Source organism: Rattus norvegicus, chromosome 2 (genome assembly GCF_036323735.1).
Source record: "Rattus norvegicus strain BN/NHsdMcwi chromosome 2, GRCr8, whole genome shotgun sequence".
Classification (NCBI taxonomy): Eukaryota; Metazoa; Chordata; class Mammalia; order Rodentia; family Muridae; genus Rattus; species Rattus norvegicus.
Window position 1 is genome coordinate 152,329,353 of NC_086020.1, and position 20,099 is coordinate 152,349,451.

Genomic DNA, 20,099 nt, shown 5'->3' on the forward strand with positions numbered 1-20,099 from the left:
GAGTTCAAATCCCAGCAACCACATGGTAGCTCACAACCATCTGTAATAGGATCTGATGCCCTATTCTGGGGTGTCTGAAGACAGCTACAGTGTACTCACGTTAAATAAATAAAATCTTTAAAAAAGGGGGGGTTGGGGATTTAGCTCAGTGGTAGAGCACTTGCCTAGCAAGTGCAAGGCCCTGGGTTCGGTCCCCAGCTCCGAAAAAAAGAAAAAAAGGAAAAAAGAAAAAAGAAAAAAAAGAAGACATGTATGTCAAATACACCATTTCCCCTATGAGTTACTTTAGGTTATGGTCCTCATCATAGCAACCGAAAACAAACTATAACCGCAGTTTACTATTTCATTTTCTTATTATCTGAAATGCATTCTCTTTCCTCCTAATTTTGTGTTTGGTTTGTTCTCTTTTGTTCTTTGACATGTAGCCATTGATGGCATATTTAAGCTTTTCTGTGACTGTCACCCACTTATTGATTATCATGAACTTGACTCTTAACACTCTATGCCTGCCCTGTCACAGAGTTTGGTGTATGTGTCTCCACTCTCATTTGTTTCAAGAAAAAATTAAATTCATTTCTTGATCATTGGTCGTTCAAGAATAAGTTATTTAACATACACTTGCATGTAGAGTGTTGAAATTTTTCTTACTGATTTCTAATTTTATTGCAATGTGATTGAAAAAAATACTTGATGTGACTTCAGCGCTTTAAAAAATCTTGTGTACATGGTAGGAGGTGTGTGTGTGTATGTGTGTGTGTGTGTGTGTCTGTGTGTGTCTGTGTGTTTGTGTGTGGGGGCATGCACGAGCCATTGCACATATGTGGAGATATATGGAGGACGGCCTCAGGAATTGAACCTCGCCTTCCACTTCATTCGAGGCAGCTCCTTCTGTTCTCCACAGCATATATGAAGCTAGCAGGCTTGAGAGCTTCTAGGTTCCGTGTGTCTTTGGGGTTCTAAACTCAGGTCCTCACACTTGTATGGCAAGCACTTTACCCACTGAGCATCTCCTCAGCCCTTGGCTTCTGGCCAACTGCTCTTGAATGGATGTGACAGAGCAACAAGTGACAAGTCAGAGGTGACTGGGTTTCACTCCAAAGCAGTATCTATGCTGCTGAAGAGTAAGCATCTTGTGTTGTGAACAAATACCATCAGAGAAGACAGGAATTGGAACTTTGGATGATCATGAGGGCTGAGTCCTAACTCATATGTTGGGTTTGTGGTTTTCAGGGAATTGATGCTGGTTTCTCATCAGAAAAGCATCGAGCAGCTGCAGGAAACCCTGAGACAGAAGCTGCTGAGCGATGACAGCTGGAGGGAGAAGGTAAGGCTGTGGCTGTCATCTGCATGTGTCTAGCTTGCTTTTGAAATGTTGTATCCATCTGCCCAAAGACTGTTCCAGATAGGTGTCTTTGCTTTGGCAAATTCTTTTGAATCCATCTGGAATTTCCAATTCCAAATATACATAAGATATATGTATTTTCCAAAATATAAGACAATGTGGTAAAAAAGTAAAAATGGGAAAATGAAAAAATAGATTTTATAATCCTGTAATCTTAGGACATTTCTTGGTTCTTATGCAGAAAACATTTTAATCTTTAAATATTTACTTTTTTCCAGCAAGTATCAGAATCTGAATTTGATCATACTTGTTAAACCACAGAAATACCAATAACTCTCATTTCTTTGCTTCAAAGATAAGAGAATAGAAATGATTTAAAATTATTAATTATGAAATTTTGATCATTTTACTCTGGTAAAGTTAAATGAGCAAATATTCTCCTACTACTAAGAACTGTTTTCTCTCAGAGGATGAAAATAGTCCACTGTGGTCTTTGGACTTTGCTATATTTTTCAAGGATTCAACAAAAAACGACTTAAATGTGTCTAACATCGCAAGTCAGGCTCTTTAAGCTGTTAGTTCCTTCTTTCTCAGCAGCACAGTGCCTCCCTGACCCAAGCTTCAGCCCTCCTCACTGACCCCAGGCCCTCTCCCCTAGCTGTATCATTTGTTGCAACAAACTGGGGTAGTGCTGGGTTTGGAACCCAGAGCTATGAACGTGCTAGGCAAAGCACTACCTGAGAACTACACGCAGCCTCCAGCACACTAATTCCTATGGCTTACATTTTCTCCATAACTGGAGCTTCCTGCTGAAATCCAGGGCGTGGAGGGGGGAGGTAGCTGTGCTCCTTGTGATGTGTTCAGCTACTGTCAGATTCTTCTTGGGGATTGGATCCTACTGCTTGTAACCTCAGCCTCTTTCCAGCTGTTGGCTCCTCTTGCCGTTCCTCCCTATGCCGCCCTGCATATTGAAACCCCTTATGCACCGTTAATGGCGTTGCTGGATTCTAAATTTGCTACTTCATTTCTTGTGGTCAGACATTCTCAACCAGTACTAGCCTGTTATGAATCAATACTTTCTCCTTTGTCCTTAGATAGTCGGATTAGGACTATAAAATGACCATCTGGTTATGGTATTAACACACTTAGTACCTAATGCTGAGGCTGATGCACAAAGAATATGACTTTGAGGTCAGCCTGGACTGAAGAGAGCCTGTGTGAGGAAGGAAATCACTATTGTACATAGGTGGGAATAAAATTTGAGACTGTGGGCTGGAGTTGCTGTAAATGCCTTAGTCTTGCTTCATAGAGTAGACCTATTCCTTCTTGTGTAACTCTCCCACTTAGAGTTTTTGATGATTCTTGGTCTAGTTAGATGGTCTGTTCTTGTTCGTTTCCCTGATCCTTATCATTTGAATGTTTTAATACTCAAAAAGATGATCTCCCAACATGCATAAGGCCTTGGGTTCCATTCCAGCACCACCTAGCCTATCAAGCAAACAGTCTAAAACAGGGAGCATTTTAGTGACCAGATGCTAGAGTAGTCTGGGCACTGTGGTGAAGACCTGGAGAAAGTCTGTCATGACCGTGAGTCTGGAGATGGAAGCGGCTCTTTGGGAAGCAGTTGTGGATACTTATTATGAGACTGCCTAGACTCAGACCGCTGTGATAGTTACCAGGCTCAAGAGACGGCAGTCATCTTCTCCAACCCCAAGGTCTCATGGAGTGGACGTCCTACCTTTCCTGAGAAACCTTCCTGTTCACACCCCACTGAGGGTTTTGGGGTGCATTCTATTGAAGAAGAGCCCTTATGGATCATTCTAGTCCTGCTCAGAGATTAGGAAAATGCTGACTAGCATCTGACATTAAAAATTCAATGCTCTCACTTTGGACAAAGTCAGCCTGGTGGTATAAAGAATCCTGTGCAGTATCAGGATGGTTCCTCCTTAGTGCTTGCGGTCTCCACTCTGTGTCGCCGACCTCATGATGTCCTCCGTCCGGCATGTATAATCTCCTATAGTATAAAGTTGAGAAAACGTCACTCCATAATGAATGTTGCTATTTAACCAGCAGTAAATCATGATCAGACCAGTAAAACCAGAGAATAATAAGAATGTCTTGACTGTGTTAGCTATTAAGACTATGAATAAAAAGTTTCTTAAAAGTCCTCTCATGAGAATGGAGAATCACTCATGTGACATTGTCATCTCTCTTGGGTCACTGTGCCTTTGCATAGGAATGGAATGTTCTCTTTACAAATATGTAACATGCAAATTAGAAGAAACTTAATAACTTAAATGCTTTTAACATTTTTAAAAAGTAGATAGCAATTTGTGCCTGTGCTTAATTATTTTAGAGTATGTAAAAAACACATAATAGAATCAATAGTTGCTATGCAACAAAGAGAACACATTTTAACATAACTGTTTACTAATTGTCATGAATTTTTGTTTATTTTAAGTATTGCTTGGATACAAAGAAAGCAAATTAATGGGCATGATGAACCTTTGAAATTGGTTCCAAATGTGCAATATTGTTACTATTCATTTAAAATTTTATGAAGAAAAAACCCTCTTGCAGCTTGAATAATTACATAACTAATTCGTATCACTTGTTGACACTCACTTTTCAGTATAGCAGACCAATTACAACTAAATATTTTCTTAGATTATTATTAACATATTACAGTCTAGAAACATTTTGGAAGTGTATTAATGACCTCATTTTTAGAATGTACACCTTTTGAAAACAAACAAAACCTTATTTCTTGACTAGAATAATCAAGTTGACAGTGGAGTAAACTTCAATAAATAATCATTTCTAAGTTTGTCAGGTTGACAGCTCACATTTTTAATCCCAACACTGGGGAGATAGAAACAGGAGAATCTCTGTGAATTTGAGGCCAGCACAGTCTACACAGAAGTGTTTCAGGTCAGTCAGGGCTGCATAGTGAGACCCTGCTCAACAAACAAACAATCGACGAGATAATCAATTCCAAATTAGAAGGAACATAGAAGAAACCTTGCCAATAGACAGTTCAAGTGGCCTAATGATTCCAAATGTGTTGTAATATGCTATCATCAATGAAGGAAAAAGTAGCACACAAAATACAAAGTTTGACAGGGATGAAGTTATTTATACATAATGCCACTTTTAATTGTCCCCAACAAACATATAACTAAAATAGTGAGGGCATAGTCTAATTTTTACAATTATTTTATTGATTGCTTTGATAAAATTAAACATTTTAGATCTAGAATCATCTGCAAGGAATGTCTGACACAAACCATTAATCCAGATAATGAAATGGTCCCCATTCTTAGCGTGCTTACTGTACACCAGGCTTTGTGCTCAGTGCTTTTTATAAGTGTAATTTTTATAAGTTTAATTTTTATGACATCATTGTTCCAGTTCTACAGATGGAAATAAACCAGCCTGGGAGAAGTTAGGTAATATATCAAGGCTATAGAGCAAGAAAATGAGGTGGCATTAACTGCATCCTCCAGTGTCTGTGTGCAGTTGCAGAGATCAGTTTTACTCTTCCGTCTGAACAAATAAAACCCCCAAGGGGGGGGAGAGAAACAGAAAACAGTGGTTCAAGGCACCTGACAGTGAAGGATGCTGGTGACAGTCCTGTGACTGTAGTAGTGTGGTCCCTCAACAGTCTGCAGGAGACTGGGGACAGGTTAAGCTTGGCATCTGCCTTGAACTGAGGAGTCTGTGGAGATTAAAGTAGCAACAGCTCTCAAAGTAGTGTGTGCAGAACATTCTAGAGAGGAGGAGTGCTGGTGGGTGGTCTAGGACGTGCATGTGGGCAAGCTTTAGCCAGGAAAGGCCAATCTGAGAGAAATAAAGAACCAAACACTCACATACGACCAGGCTGTAGCCTCTTTTCACGAGACAGAAGCTGGCATTCTGTCATTGGACATTGTTAGGCCGAGATTCGATGGTGGTCTGATCCTAACAAATGTCAAATAAAGACCTAAAGTAAGTTGATTCTAAGACACTCCGCCATTCCCCAAGTAGATACTACACATATTCATAGGAACACCAACCCCTCCAGATTCTGGAAGACAAACAGAAGTGAGCACAAGCAGTTACCAAGGTAAAATTCACAGTGCCTGGTGTCTAATCCATCATTCCCATACACAGAAAGAACTGGAAGAATAGATCTCATAATGAAAAGAAAAACCAATGAGTACAAAACCAACCCAGATGGGCTGCAGAGTTGGCCTGGTCTCCCAGAGGACTCAGGTTCAGTTCCCGGCAGCCACATGGTAGCTCACAGCTGTCTGTTACTCTAGTACCAAGGGATCTAATGCTTTCTTCTGGCATTTGTGGGTACTGCATTTACATGCTACACATACACTGACATACATGTAGCACACCACTATACTCATAACATAAAAATAAATATTTTAAATGACTCAGATTCAGATGCAAAAATGGAAGAATGTTAAAACAGTTGATGTGAGTGTTTGCCATGTCTAAGAGGTAAAGGGAAATTTTATCATGTTTAGTTAATCAAGTTTGGTCATGCAAGCCATAAACGGGATGTAAATTGAAAACTGTAAGAGCACATTAGACAACAGTACATTGGATTAATAGAAAGTTAGACGTCTGACAGGAAAAGTACAGTGCACCTGAAAACACAGGAAATAGAAAGAAACGCTTTTCTATTAAGATAAGATTTTCTTTTAAAGTCTCAAAGAGCAAAAAGCGGAGCATGGGGGGTGGGGGTAGTGAGATAAACTCAGGTGGCCTGATACCTGCAGTTAGAATCCTTAAAGAGCAGAGAGAGTAGAGACACAAGTATCTGAATAGATGATGGTGAAATGTTGGTGAATTAAATGAAAATAGGTTTACACAGCTCAACAGACCATAAGCACCAGAAAGCAAACACATCAAAGGACATTGTAATCCAAATTCTCTGCCCCACCCAGATAAATTTTCCTTCCTTCCTTTCTCCCTCCCTCCCTCCCTCCCTCCCTCCCCTCCTTCCTTCCTTCCTTTCTTCCTTCCTCCCTTCCTTTCTTCCGAATCAGGAGACTGGAAAGTTGGAGAGAGGTAACAAGTATTTACCACTCTTCTAAAGGGCCAGGTTCAGTTCCCAGCACCAGTGCTGGACTGCTCACAGCCATCTGTAGCTCTAGCTCCAGGGGATCAGACGTCTGTGGCCTCTGCAGCCTCCCATGCTTACGTACACAACCCCACATGCAGATACATTGACATAAGTAAAAATAAAATATATATTGATTACAGTTCCCTTCCCTCTACAGTATTCCCTTCACCCTAGCAGTATTGAATATGAGTTCCATGTCATGGGGTGGGCCTTAAGTCAAATCAGGTGTGATTGTTTGAATGAGAATGGCTCCCAGTTTCTCCACACTTCCCATCCAGATGTCATCTCTTTCTCTCTCTTTCATTAGTAAAACTGACTTCTAAGGGAGTATAATACAATGTAATATATAAAACAAAAACCAACTCTGTGGAGTTGAATGAAACAAACAAACAAGAGAGACTCAAAAATCAGAGATCCACTAGTTCAGTTATTCAGGAATCCAATAAGAACACTAAGCTGGAAGCCATAATATACATGTAAAGGGCCTGGTGCAGAGCCTGCCTGTGTATGCTGTCTCAGTCTCTGTGAGTTCAGATGAACTTCTCTCGTGTTGAGTTAGAAGGATTTTCCTGACGTCCTCCATGCCCCTTGGCTCTTATACTCTTTCGACCTCATTTTCCTCAGGGTTCCTGAGGGGAGGGATTTGCTAGGAATACCCCATTTAGGGCTCTCATCTCTGCATAATGTTCAGCTGGCGAGTCCTTAAAATTTGTCCCCTTCTGCTGCAGGAAGAAGTTCCTCTGTGATAGCTGAGCAAGGCACTGAGCTATGAGTCTAGCATTAGGAGTAATTTTTATCAGTACAATTTGTTTTAGTTTTAGTACAGTTTCAGTTTTGCCCTAGGTCCCTGGACTATCTAGTGTCAGGCTCTTGGTCACCCTAGCAGTATTGAATATGAGTTCCATCTCCTGGAGTGGGCCTTAAGTCAAATCAGGTGTGATAGTTTGAATGAGAATGGCTCCCACAGACTCATATTTGAATGCATGGTCAGCAGGGAGTGGTATTATTTGAAAGAATTAAGAAGTACGGCCTTATTAGAGGAAGAACACCACTGTGGGTAGGCTTTGGGGCTTCAGAAGCCCACACTGGGTCCAGTGGCTTTCTTCCTGCTGTCTGCTGAGTCAGTGTAGAACTCTGAAGATAGTTTTTCAGCACCATTCTGCCTGCAGGCTTCCTTCCCACTCTGCTGACAAATGCACTAAGCCTCTGACACTGTAAGCAAGCCCAACCAAAAGATTCCTCTAAGAGTTGCCATTGCCATAGTGTCTCTCCACAACAACAAACACAGACTGTGACAGTCGGTTACTCACACAAGCACTGTGCCACCATTGCACTAGCATATCTTACAGGTAGGGCACCATTGTCATTCTAAGGGTTTGCAACAGGGTTGATTTTTGTTTCTTTTTTGGTAGTGAACAGAGTATCTTCCTCTGTCAAAGATGCTAGAATGTATGAGTGAAGGTTCTAGGTAGGCACCAGCTCAACTTCTCCATGCTGGATGAATTGTATAGATGACGTCTTCAGCAATAAAGGCTTAACCATCAATTTGTAGAGAGCAACCTATAGTCTTGGCAGCAGACTGGATTGTTTGGGGGTTCCCATGGGACGCATTTGGCCAACAACTCAATTAGCTGTAACCCAGTCCTGTATCCAGAAGCTTCGTTTGGTGACAAGAGATGGCCAGTTGGGACTCTTGTCTCCCCTATTATTTGGTGATTTCCGTTAGATCACCTTTGTATAAGTATATATTTTAGGAAGGTTCCCCTCTACTCAGTAAACATACTACCTCTCAAATGCACCTTAATTTCAGCTGTCTCTAAAGTTCTCTCCCTCATACCCCTTCTCCCCTACCCGCTCCGGCACATACATCTATAGCTATGTATTCTATTCTCCTTTCTAATGAGAGCTATCTTCCCCTTAGTCCCGTGGGACTGTGAAAGCTAGGAGTGGTCCCCGGTTGAGCTAAGGAGACCCTGAAGGGACAGTAGGAGCTTTGCCTGCTCCCAGGCACCAGGACCCTGTCACTAGCTGTAGACACACACACACACACACACACACACACACACACACACACACACACGAGATTTGTGACCATTAGCCAATAAGGCAACGCCCCCAAGCCCCTCTACATGTAGAGGACGCGTGACCTGTGCTCTAGGTAGGCTCAAAGACAGATCTTCATTATAATGAGGTACCTAAAGGCCTGGAGGCCTAGCCAATCACCTTTCCTTCAGACACTCCTCTCTGCAAAAGGTGTTTAAGCTTGGGCCCACCCTGAGAAGTGGGGTATGGCTTTACACATCCACTTTCCACCATGATAATAAATGCCTTAAAACCATGGACTGCCTCTTCTCATTGGGGTCCTCCGTGGGGAGCAGTGGAGAAGGCCTTTGCCTACAGAGCCTCTAGTCGCTCACAGAAAGCTCCTCTGCACTCTCAGCCAGGACCACCACTGAGCCCACGCCTTAAACTAAGGACAACACTGGGACTTGCTGGAGCCCTCCTTCCCCTCTCCCCCACTCGGCCCCAGGCTAGATCCAGTGCAAAGGCTCCCACTCAGTTCTCAGCTCTTCCAAGGCTCCCAGCAGCAGGCCCGGGAACCCCTGTGCCAGCTCCAACTGTCCTGTGTCTCAGACTTAGACTGTGCTTCCCTACCTCTGGAACGATGTCACAGGGCTTCTCTACAGCCCTACACCCACCCTGTGACAGCGTTGGGTAAGCTCGATCAAAACTTCCCGCATCCCACCTCCCTGAGTGGCCGTGCCCTGTGGCAGAGCAGACTCGGGACCCATAACCCTACTTAGCTCCTTACTCTACATCTAGTTTCTTGGGTCTACAGCTTGCAGCTTGTCATCACTGACTCAATAGATAATACCCACATCTGAGTGAGTACATAGCATATTTGTCTTTCTGAGTCTGCGATACTGAGGATGATTTTTTCCCTAGTTCTATTTACCTGAGAATTTACAATTATTCTGTTGTGTAAAGGCACCACATTTTTTTAAAATCCATTCTTCTGTTGAGAAGCATCTAAGTTCTATTTTATTTCTGTCTATTATGGCTATAGCAACAGTGAACATGGCCAAGTGTCTGTGTGGCAGGATGAAATGTCCTTTGGGTATATGCCCAAGAGTTGTATAGCTGGGTCTAAGGCACATTGAGTGCCATCTTCCTAAGAAACCACCACACTGATTTCCACTTGCGCTCCCACTAGCAATGGAGTGTCCCTTATGCCATGTCCTCACCAGATGAGCTGTTCTACTGGTCTTAGCCCTTCTGACAGGTATAAGATAGACTCTCAAAGTCATTTTGATTTGCAGTTTCCTGATGGCCAAGGTTGTTGGATATTTCTCAGCCATTTGAGATTCCTGTTTTGAGAATTCTGTTTAGATCTGTACCCCATTTTTTAATGCTTTACATATTTTGGATATTAGTTAACCCACAATGTGATGTGTACCAGTAAAAATCTTTTCCCATTCTGTAGGCTGCCCACTTTGGATGACAGTGTCCTTTGCCATGCAGAAGCTTCTTGGTTCGATGAGGCTCCATTTATTAATTATGTATCTAAGAGCCTATGGTAGTTCATAGGCTGTAGAGAGGCTTTTCCTGTTCCAGTGAATCCAAGGCTATTCTCCACTTCCTCTTCTGTCAGGCTCAGTGAACCTGGTTTTATGTTGAGGTCTTTGATCCATTTAGAGTTGAGTTTTGTGCAGGGTGATAAGTTTGGATATATTTGAATTCTTTTACACGTAGTTCCCAGTTTGTCGAGTGCCATTTGTTGAAGATGTTGGCCTTCCCCAGTGTATCTGGCTTATCTGTCAAAACTCATGTGTCTGTAGACATATGGATTTATGTCCAGATTTTCAATTCTATTTCATTGATTGATATGTCTGGTTTTATGCTGACGTCATGCTGGTTTTGTTACTATAGCTCTGTAGTACAACTTGCAAATGACAAAATAAAAAACAAAAACAAAAACAAAACCCTAGTGGTGCAGCTCAGTAGTGGAGTGCTTACCTAGAAAGAGCAAGACCCTGGGTTCCGTCCCTGGGACCACAAAAGATACTACCAGGGACAAAAATCATTTCATAATGATAAAGGGTCTCTTCAGTAAAAGAACATAATAATCTTAAATGCTCAAATGAGTTCAAACCCCCAGCACCCATGTTAAAAGCTAGGCCTTGCTTCTCACTGTGGGATGCAGAGGGAGGCGTTTGCTTCAGCTTGCTGACTGCCAGCCTAGCCCCAAATTCATTGAAGGATTCTGCATCAAGGGAGTAAGATGGAGAGCAGGACACTCCATGTGTCTCTCTGGGTTCTGCATGTGTTTCATGGGTGCACCTATATACCATACACAGTCATACACACAGAGTATATATAAAGTTACATATAAAAGTATATACACCGTATATAAGTACATGAAGCAAAACCTGATAGAACTACAAGGAGAAAATGAGATGCACAGTCTAGAAGTTAGAATCTTTCTCTTAATAATAGATATAAAAACAGTCAAAACCCAGGAGGAATATATAGTTTGGGACATTGCATATGAATTCATTTTTAAAAGCTACACTGAAGAATACTATTAACAAACTTGACACAAGGCGTCTGTGGTATCCTCCACTACCCAACACTATACACATTCTTCTCATTTGCACACAAAGCACTCACCGAGAAACGGACCATAGTTGATGTTACACATTTTAAAGGAACTAAGACCAAGTATTTTCTCCGACCACAGTGAAGTTAAATGAAAGTCATTAATAGAAATATTTTAGTATTTTGAAACTAAAAAAAGAAACCAACTTTAATGGCTTGCTGTGTAGGATGCGGGGAGACAGGCTTTATGGACGTGTCAAGCACTGGAGCCACTGAACCCAGAAGCAGTGGCGTGCATACCTGCCCGCTGGTCATCTTGGTGGGTGGCTTAACCTCCTCGAAGCTGTTTCACGTGTTTTCTCCTTTACCAATGTTTTATTAGTGTGCAAAATAATGGGTTTGATTATAGCAGTTCATGCACCCTCTGAGCCTCCTCCTCGGTCTAAACAGAGGGAAATAAGGCTTTCAAACAGCATTTGATCTTAACATTTGGAAGGTATTACAACACTTTATTCTGGGAGACATGTTTTCCCAAATGATCTGTGCATTGTCAGGCAGAAATGATTGGTCTGACTCCTGCTCTGGCATCTGAAATTCTAACTGGTTTGAACAGTAGTGGCGAGTAACTGTCAGTTCCGCCATCACAAGGGCATTGCCTCCTGTGGATGACAAAGAACAACAGAATCAGCTACAAAACTTTCACTTAGGAAATAGTGAAAAGATAGTACTTTGTACATCAATATTAGATACATATTGTAAAAAATATACTAATAATGTTTTTCAGTTACAAACACAAAAGGAACTCCAGAAGCAACCTCTAGAGTGTTCTGGAGTCCCCTGGAAGCCTTTAGCAAGGATGGGGGTTGAACCAGGAGAGGACACAGATGAATGAAAAACCAAAATTAAAAATTAAAGCCTGGGCATTGTACCCAGGTTTTACTTTGTGTAATTTCTGAGTTTGCATAATATTATGCTATTTTTTTAGAAATCTGTTTCCCCACAATTGCTAAAAATAACTTAGTTATTACATAAAAAGTAATTTGTGCTTTATTTGAACACCATCAGCAAAATGGTTTAATTTGTACAAAACCTGTCTTGCCTTCTAAGTAACTCTGCCTGTTTATATGAAAACATAAGCAGCCACTTGCCTGAATTCATCTCCTCAATGGTTAGTAATAGAGTTATGTAATTCACTGTGTCATATTCCTCTCATGACAGAGTTGGTAGCCTTGTGCTGTGGCGACACACGGTTGCAGCTTCCCTCAAGTTTGTGCACACTGGAAGCAAACTGGTACTGGTCGGCTACTCTCTTCCTCTTTCCCAATCCCCATTCATCCTTTCTCTCTTCCTCCTTTTCCTGTAATAGCCCTAAGGTGAGAGGATCCACATGCGGAAACAGGACGGAGCCCTCTGCTCACTCAGGAGCCGGCCACCATCAACCTTTCCTTCCTGCTCCAGCTCTTTAGTCCATCTACAGCCAGGACCCACTGATGTCCTACACAATTGCTTGTCTATGAACAGAATTAAGGAAATTCCTTCCTGAAAAAGCTCTTCCAAAGCCCTTGTCATCTAGTTTGTAGTTTTTCCTGTCCCTCTTACTTTATGTAATTTTACAAGATATTTATAGTCTGTCCTAAAACAATCACTGACATCTATCAATCAGCCATACGAGTTTACATGATAGAGTCTGTCCTAAAACAATCACTGATGTCTACCAATCAGCCATACGGGTTTCTTTTTCAATTTACCACTCGGTACTTAAATGTTTGAGGTGCTGAAGATAGAGTTTAGTGACAGAGCTCGTTCTAGCTCACATGAAGTCCTAGATTCAACCCCCAGCCCCAGTGCAAAGATTGGAGAGAGAAGAGTGGGACGGGAAAAGGAGAAGGGGGGCATGAAGAAAGGTAAGGAAGGGAGAAAAGAAAGCACTGGGCAAAAAAGAAATTCGAGTTGCTTTTTAAAACACAGTGAGCAACTTATAAACTAGTAACACTTAAGGTTGTGCCTCGAACTTCTCATGTTTTGGAAAGCGTTTCTTCCCCTCGAGTTGTTGGCTTCTCCATCCCCACCCAGTCTGGCTGAAGTGCAGTAGTCAATGTTTAAAGCACTGGGAGCCGGGATGGAGAAAGCCAAAAGATGCTGAGTTCAGGCTGCATCTGGTAGAGTCCTGGCCAGGGAAAAGGGAGCCAGAATCCAGCCTGCACATGCTTACCAAGCACACACCCTGTGTGGGATATTTTCACCTAAGGAAAGGGATTCCCTGTCAGCCCACATGAAGGAGTCCTGTAGGCTGGTGGTAGACTAGGAAAAAGCTCATGTGAGAAGTTCTGTTTGTTTGTTTGTTTGTTTTTAATTAATGCATTAAGAAACCACTAAGAGTCCCAGGACCCAGTGGGGATGACATTAGCCTAAATACACAACAAAGAGGAGAGAGAACCTATAGAGACCATATCCAATGGATAGGCACTGCCCCTGGTTTGAGGGATGGGACCATCCAACTCAAAAATATCAATCCAGAATGGTTCCTGTCTAAAGGAAATACAGGGACAAAGAGTGGAACAGAGACTGAAGGAAAGGCCAACCAGAGACTGCCCCACCTAGGGATCCCTCCCATCTGCAGACACCAAACCCAGATACTATTGCTGATACCAAGAAGTGCTTGCTGACAGGAGCCTGATAGCTGTCTCCTGAGAGCTTCTACCAGACCTGACTAATACAAATGCAGACACTCACAGCCAACCATCAGACTAAGCACAGGGCCCCCAGTGGAGTTATGGCAAAGACTGAAGGAGCTGAAGGGGTTTGTAACCCTGTAGGAAAAACAATATCAACTAACTGACACCCTCCCCCCCGCAAGCTCCCAAGGACTAAACCACCAACCAAAAAGTACACATAGAGGGACCCATGGCTCCAGCTGCGTTTGTAGCAGAGAATGGCCTTGTCAGGCATCAATGGGAGTAGAGACCCTTGATCTTATGGAGCCTTGAAGTCCCAGTGTAGGGGGAAGCGAGGGAAGTGAGACAGGAGTGGGTGGGTGGGTGGGAGAGCACCCTCATAGAGGCAGGGGGAGTGGGATGGGATAGAGTTTGTAGAGGAGAAACTGTGAAGGGGAGCATTTGAAATGTAAATGAATAAAATATCCAATAAAAAGAGAAACTAAAAGAGAATAAAATAACATATACTTTGTGAAGCATGCTATGTCATACAGAACATGGACTGGAGAACATCCTTTGTCAGGAGAATTAGTATAGTGGAAAGAGAGGCATAATAGAATGGGTTGAAGACTTCTTTTTTTGGGTGTATATGGGAGGGAAATAGCTGGGAAGATGCTGTGCTGTGTCCAGACATAGGGAAAGTGAGGAAGAAGTAGTCCTTAGGGCCACTGTCAAGACTCCTACACCATGAAGTCTACTTGGAGTTGTCCACCTAGAGGCAGGCGGTAATGAGCATCTGATCTTCAGCAAGTGCTGACCCCTCAAGGTCACTAATAACCTTTCCCCAAACAATGTAGACATTTGTTTTCAGAGAGTCAAATATCTCTTGTTGTGTCTACATTTTACCAGTTCTGTCCTCTGGGCAGTAAATACTACTGATCCTGGGTCTGGTCTCTTAACTCACATGATTATCTAAAGGGCTTCCTGTAAAGTTTGTTAACAAACTTTCTATGTCCTGGTATCTCAGTTCAGGGATCCCACTAGAAATTCAGGTTGCCCTCATTCCTCCTTCAAATGACCAGAATCACAGAAACAGTAAGGGTCAACAGTCTCTTCCCAGTTTACCTGGCATCCACCACACACCCCAGAGAATTTGTCAGTTTGGCATGGCAGTGTCGACCTGGAGCTGACCCATGCTGGGATTTCATCTCTGATCCCAGAAGATGAAGTCTGTGAGTGAGTGACTCCGTTCCTCACAGGTTTCTTGTCTCCTGCTCTAGTAGGCAGAGCCAAAGCCAGTAGTTAAACCCACATGGAGGGAGATGTTGGCTGAACCACAGGAGAAACTGCTTAATGCTTAGAGATGGAAACGCCTGCTGGGGAAGGAGTAAGTATGGTTTCGTGAGGTTGAGGCACCGTGGGACCTCCTTCCATGTCAGTTCTCGGGCAGAGACTGGGGCTTGAACGTGGAATCAGTCTCCATGGGCTGTTGAGTTCTTGCCCATCCGACAGCCTTACAAGGACGCTTGGCCTCATTTAATCCTCATAAAGGCCCCCAAAGGAACTGGTTATAACCCCACCAGGAGAGCTTATGGTCACAAGCTGAAGGTCACACCGCCAGCAAGTGTCAGGTCCATCTCAGACTAAAGTCCTTATTGTTTTTTCCACAGTTCCTGAGGCGTGAGAGACTGAACCAGGGATTTCTAAAGTCCCTTCCAGCCCCGTGACTCCATCGGAATCTTCATGTGCATGGATGACTCTTTTCCACTCACTCTAGTCTCATTCACATTAACATGTCAGCCTAGGGCTCCACACTGCGCTGTCACCGGCCATGTGACAGAGCCACTCGACACTCCAGCTTCTGTTCTGTCGTCAGCGGAGCACAGTCTAACCTCAGTGTGGGGTAGACGGTGTTCGTTAAGGTTTTGGTTTTTATTTTGTTTTGTTTTTCAGGGCCCCTGATGAGGACTGAGTTAGCAGTGTAAATGAGTAAGCTTTTGGTTGTTTTAAGTATAAATGACTCAGCTTTAGTTCTAAAAACTGTCCTCTCTACTGAGTTTCTATTTTAGTTAATAGAATATTTGACCCAAGGTCAACTTGAAGGAGATAACTTCTAAGTTAACATTTTTAATACTAAAAATTGTAAAGTACTTTAATTAAAAACTTTATATTTGGCTATTGTTTTTTAAAAAAAGTAGTCCGAGAATTCATTGAATGTACTTATTTCAAGGTAAAATGGCTTTGCATGTTTTAACATGCTGTTTTCCAGATTGAAGCTGAGCTCAGCAAGGAAAGAGCCCGGCATCGCATTGAGTTCCAGGACCAAGCTCTTCTCTTTAAGGAGGAAGCTAAACTGGAACTTGACATTGAAAAAGAAAAGCACCAGGAAATAATCCGGAAGTATCAGAAAGAACAAGAGGGCCTGCAGAGCAAGGTTGGTCAGCACCGCTGGTGGCTGGTGCTGTGCTCCGTGCCACACGCCGTGCCACACGCCGCATGCTCCCCGCGGGCATGTGTTCCTTTCCGCACAGACACATCCTGTTCTCCAGAAAGGGTGCTGGAGATAAATCACAGACGTCCACAGCCAGGCTCTGTATGCGTTCGTTTTCTACTGACACCAACTTACCTCTAAAACTGACTGCCCTGCATGACACATAACTAGCATGGCTACATAATCCAATATCAAAAGATAACAGTATTCTACACAATTAAAATTTTTCTTCTTAACTGGAGATATTTTAATTCTAACTAATTTTAAGCATCTTTGGATGAGGAAAAATACTATAGAATGCTGTAAGAAGCAGAGAGTCTGTTGAAGTAACCCTGTTTGGTTGCTTGGTTGTTGGTTTTACTGAAGGACGTCTTCCTGCCTCAGCTTCCCAAGGGTTGGTGTTACAGATGTGTACCACCAAGCTAGGCAAGTTATTCCTGCCCTTATATAACTTAAGTGTAAAGAGGGAGGACAGGATGGAAGGAAGGGAGGGAGAGAGACGGAGGCCAAGGGAATGAATCAAAATTCAGTGTGAAACATACTTTGAAAAAAACTCATTAAGAATCCATGTTGTGGCTACTAGATGACTCAGCAGGTGAGGGTGCTTGCCACTATAAAGACATGAAACCAACCCCGTGGTGCAAGTAGGGAACTAATTTCTACATGATAGTCTCTGAGCTCTCCATGTACACCATGGCATCATGTACCTGTGTACACAGACATACAAACACCCACACATACACACAGAGATGGGGGAAGGTCACTAAAGAGGGAGTTCTGCATTAAGAGCATTTATTCTTCAGAGAACTGAGGTTCAAATTCAAGCACCTACACAATGGCTCACAACCTCCTACAACTCCAGGTCCATAGTTCTGACAGTAGGCATGCACATGGTACACATGATAATAATAATAATAATAATAATAATAATAATAATAATAATAATAATAATAAAGCATCCAACAGCCTAAGGGCCTCTGTTTCTGTGTGAAGATGGAGAGTTTGGCCACTCCAGCGTCCACGATGACCAATGAGGACCAGCCACGAGAGTCCAGGATACAAGCAGTTAGTACCTGGCCCAGCCAGGAGGCTCTCTCTGTAGGTGCTTCTGTCGGGAAATTCTTGATGATGTCATCTTTGAATTTGTGAAAATTTTAGGTGAAATCCCATTGAAACAATGACGTGTGTGCTGGGAACTTGGTGTCTCTGCTCTCCTGATGGTCCAGTCTGTCTGGGACAGATCCTGACTTCTTCCTGCAGAGCTCCTGGCACCAAAGGCTCCCCAGAGTGGCCATTTCCTTTCTCCCTTCAGCTCATGACTATAGTTGCCCTGAATAGTTTGGAACTTCATGGACAGTGAAATGCAAACAAAATAATGCCAATTACTTATGAAAGTAAGTGGCTGTGTGAGGCTCCTGTCACAAGGACAGCTTGCTCTGTGTCTTTGTCAGTTCTGCTCTGGGAGGAGGGAAACCATTGTTCAGACCCGTGACCCTCTCTTCCTTCTTCTGGATTAGTTGAAAATAGTAGAATATTAATTTCTGAAATGACTCATGGTGGTGGACATATTTCTTCCCAAAGTTGTTCCTTATGTAAATTTAACATTTGAAACAAATTTTAGATGCATACTGTTTGTAAGCAGTGGTCCAAAGAGCTCTGGGAATTCTCATTGTGGCATTTCCAGATTTCCATGGCTCGTTTCCTGTTAGAGTGTAAGCAGGGGATCTCAGATGAGCTTCTGCAAGCCTGCTCTGCTGTTGTTTGCCTGCTGATGTTTAACTTGTTTTTCTTTTTGGTTTTTGGAACAATAACTCATACTGGTTTGGCACTCTGCATGAAAACATGGCTGACTGTAGTCCCATAGTGGTTTTCTTGCCTTGGTTGAAATTTCAGGCATGAGCCGCCACACTTAACTTTTTGGTTTTTTTTTTAAAGATTTACTTATCATGTATGTATACAATGTTCCGCCTACATGTATGCCTGCACACCAGAAAGGGGCACTAGACCTCATTATAGATGGTTGTGAGCCACCATGTGGTTGCTGAGAATTGAACTCGGGACCTCTGGAAAAGCAGTCAATGCTCTTAACCTCTGAGCCATCTCTCAGCTCAATTTTTTGTTTTCTGAGGAGAAAGAAAAGTCTTTTCTGTTCTGAAGGGATGCTTTGGGCTGAAGGTTCCCTGAATTATTGTCTCATGTTCTTGCGTAAGGTGAGAGACGACACATTTGTGCTGTGCCATGTCCTGGTATTCTCTAGAACTTCAATACTGTCACCACAGTGGCCACTTGTCTTTCAGTTCAGTGCACTCACATTTAATCTTACTTTTTCTGTCATACTGGTTGCTCAGCCAGCCCTGGCTTTCCAGAGCCTACTATACATGTCTCTTCCCAGCTAAGTTACCAGTCGTGACAGATTAGGGATAGTGGCAAGGGGATTTCACCATTAAAATTAGATTCAAAGTTGACCTGAGAGAGATGGGGATATTCTTAAACATTTACTGGCACCTCCCTGTTATTACATGTAGAACAGTGCAGAGTGTCTGTGATCACAGATGTGGGAGAGTGCAGCTCTAGAAGGCTGAGCTAGTGTCTGGGGTACATCTATCCACATATAAGAAAGAAAAAATATGTCCCGGGTGAAGCTGGTGTTCTGATGTGAGCGGAGCACAACCGTGGTGTTTTCTCGTGTCTCCAAAAACCAGTCAGGCACCTGGAGGTCCCAGAGCCCAGCCAAGCCCTCTCCCATCTGTTTGTGGAAACTTGAGTTACTTTTGGCAGCTAGATTCAGTCACAGAGATTTAAATATTCCGTAGGATGCCCGAGTAGTTATTAGGATACCATTTTAGGAAAAAAATAAATAAAAGTCTGTGTTGACTTAAAAAAAAATCTGAAGGCCTATACATGTCATGGGATGAAAGCACACTTGTTTATTAGAAGAAACTTAACAACAGCAGGAGCTCTATGGTTCCCTAGAAACATTGTCTATATACTGACATGAGATTTATCTTACAGATAGCTGACCTAATCGCAGATGCTACAAAAGACCTGAGGCTGGAAGTGGCCTCTCTCCAAGAAAAACTCCATGAGTCCCATGCGCGGTACACAGAAGAGTCTGAGTCAAAGAAAAAAGAAATTGAAGACCTGAAAAATCTGGTTGCAGAATTGGAGTGTCGTTTGAAGGAGGAAACTGGCCATGATGATTCAGTTTCCAAAGAGTTGAAGAAGGAAATGAAACAGAAGTCAGATGAGCTGGAAAGAGTAAGGCTGGCCCAGACACAGCTGCTGCAGCAGTTCAGCCAGTCACAGGAAGAGGTAGGAAGCAGATACCCACTAGTGAGGAGCATGGCCAGCTAAGAAGCAGACAGACAGACACAAATGTGACAGGCAGTTGGAGGTCAAGGAGAGAGCCACAGCCTGGCTACCAGGCATCCTTAGCTTTTGTAGGTCAGTTCTCTTAAAGTACAATGTATTCTTTGAGAATCTCATACATACATACATACATACATACATACATACATACATACATACCATATATCTGTCTCTGTTGGTCATATTCATACACACACACCACTTCCCTTCTCTGGATTTATGAATACCCTTCATGTCCTCTTCCCAACCTGGTGTTTGGTGTTTTGTTCTTTACTAACAGTCTGGTTAATGCTGCATATATATGGGCCTGGGGCCACACCCCTAAAGAAAACCTGTCTTTTGCCTAGCAGCCATCAATTGTCAGCACTGCTTCTTGGCTAGAGGTGGGAGGCTCACTCCCCCTCTCCTATGCTGGACCTTGGCTGGCCTGATCCTGTATAGCTCCTGATAGGCAGCTTCAGCCTCTATAGAGTTCGAAAGTACAAGGGTCTTGTTGTGTACTGGAGAAAACCCAACCCTATT

The 20,099-nt window shown here is 42.8% G+C and overlaps 1 protein-coding gene across 8 annotated transcripts in view; it reads left to right on the forward strand.

The window, feature by feature from the left end:
- Lekr1 (leucine, glutamate and lysine rich 1) overlaps positions 1-20,099 on the forward strand; it is a 181,387-nt gene that overhangs the window by 134,350 nt on the left and 26,938 nt on the right. For 7 of the 8 annotated variants that reach the window (XM_017590967.3, XM_006232472.5, XM_006232473.3 and 4 more), the window contains 3 exons: positions 1,231-1,324; positions 15,987-16,151; positions 19,221-19,520. In XM_017590967.3, the coding sequence (XP_017446456.1) occupies positions 1,231-1,324; positions 15,987-16,151; positions 19,221-19,520 (559 nt within the window). The other variant, XM_039102618.2, reaches the window with a different exon arrangement.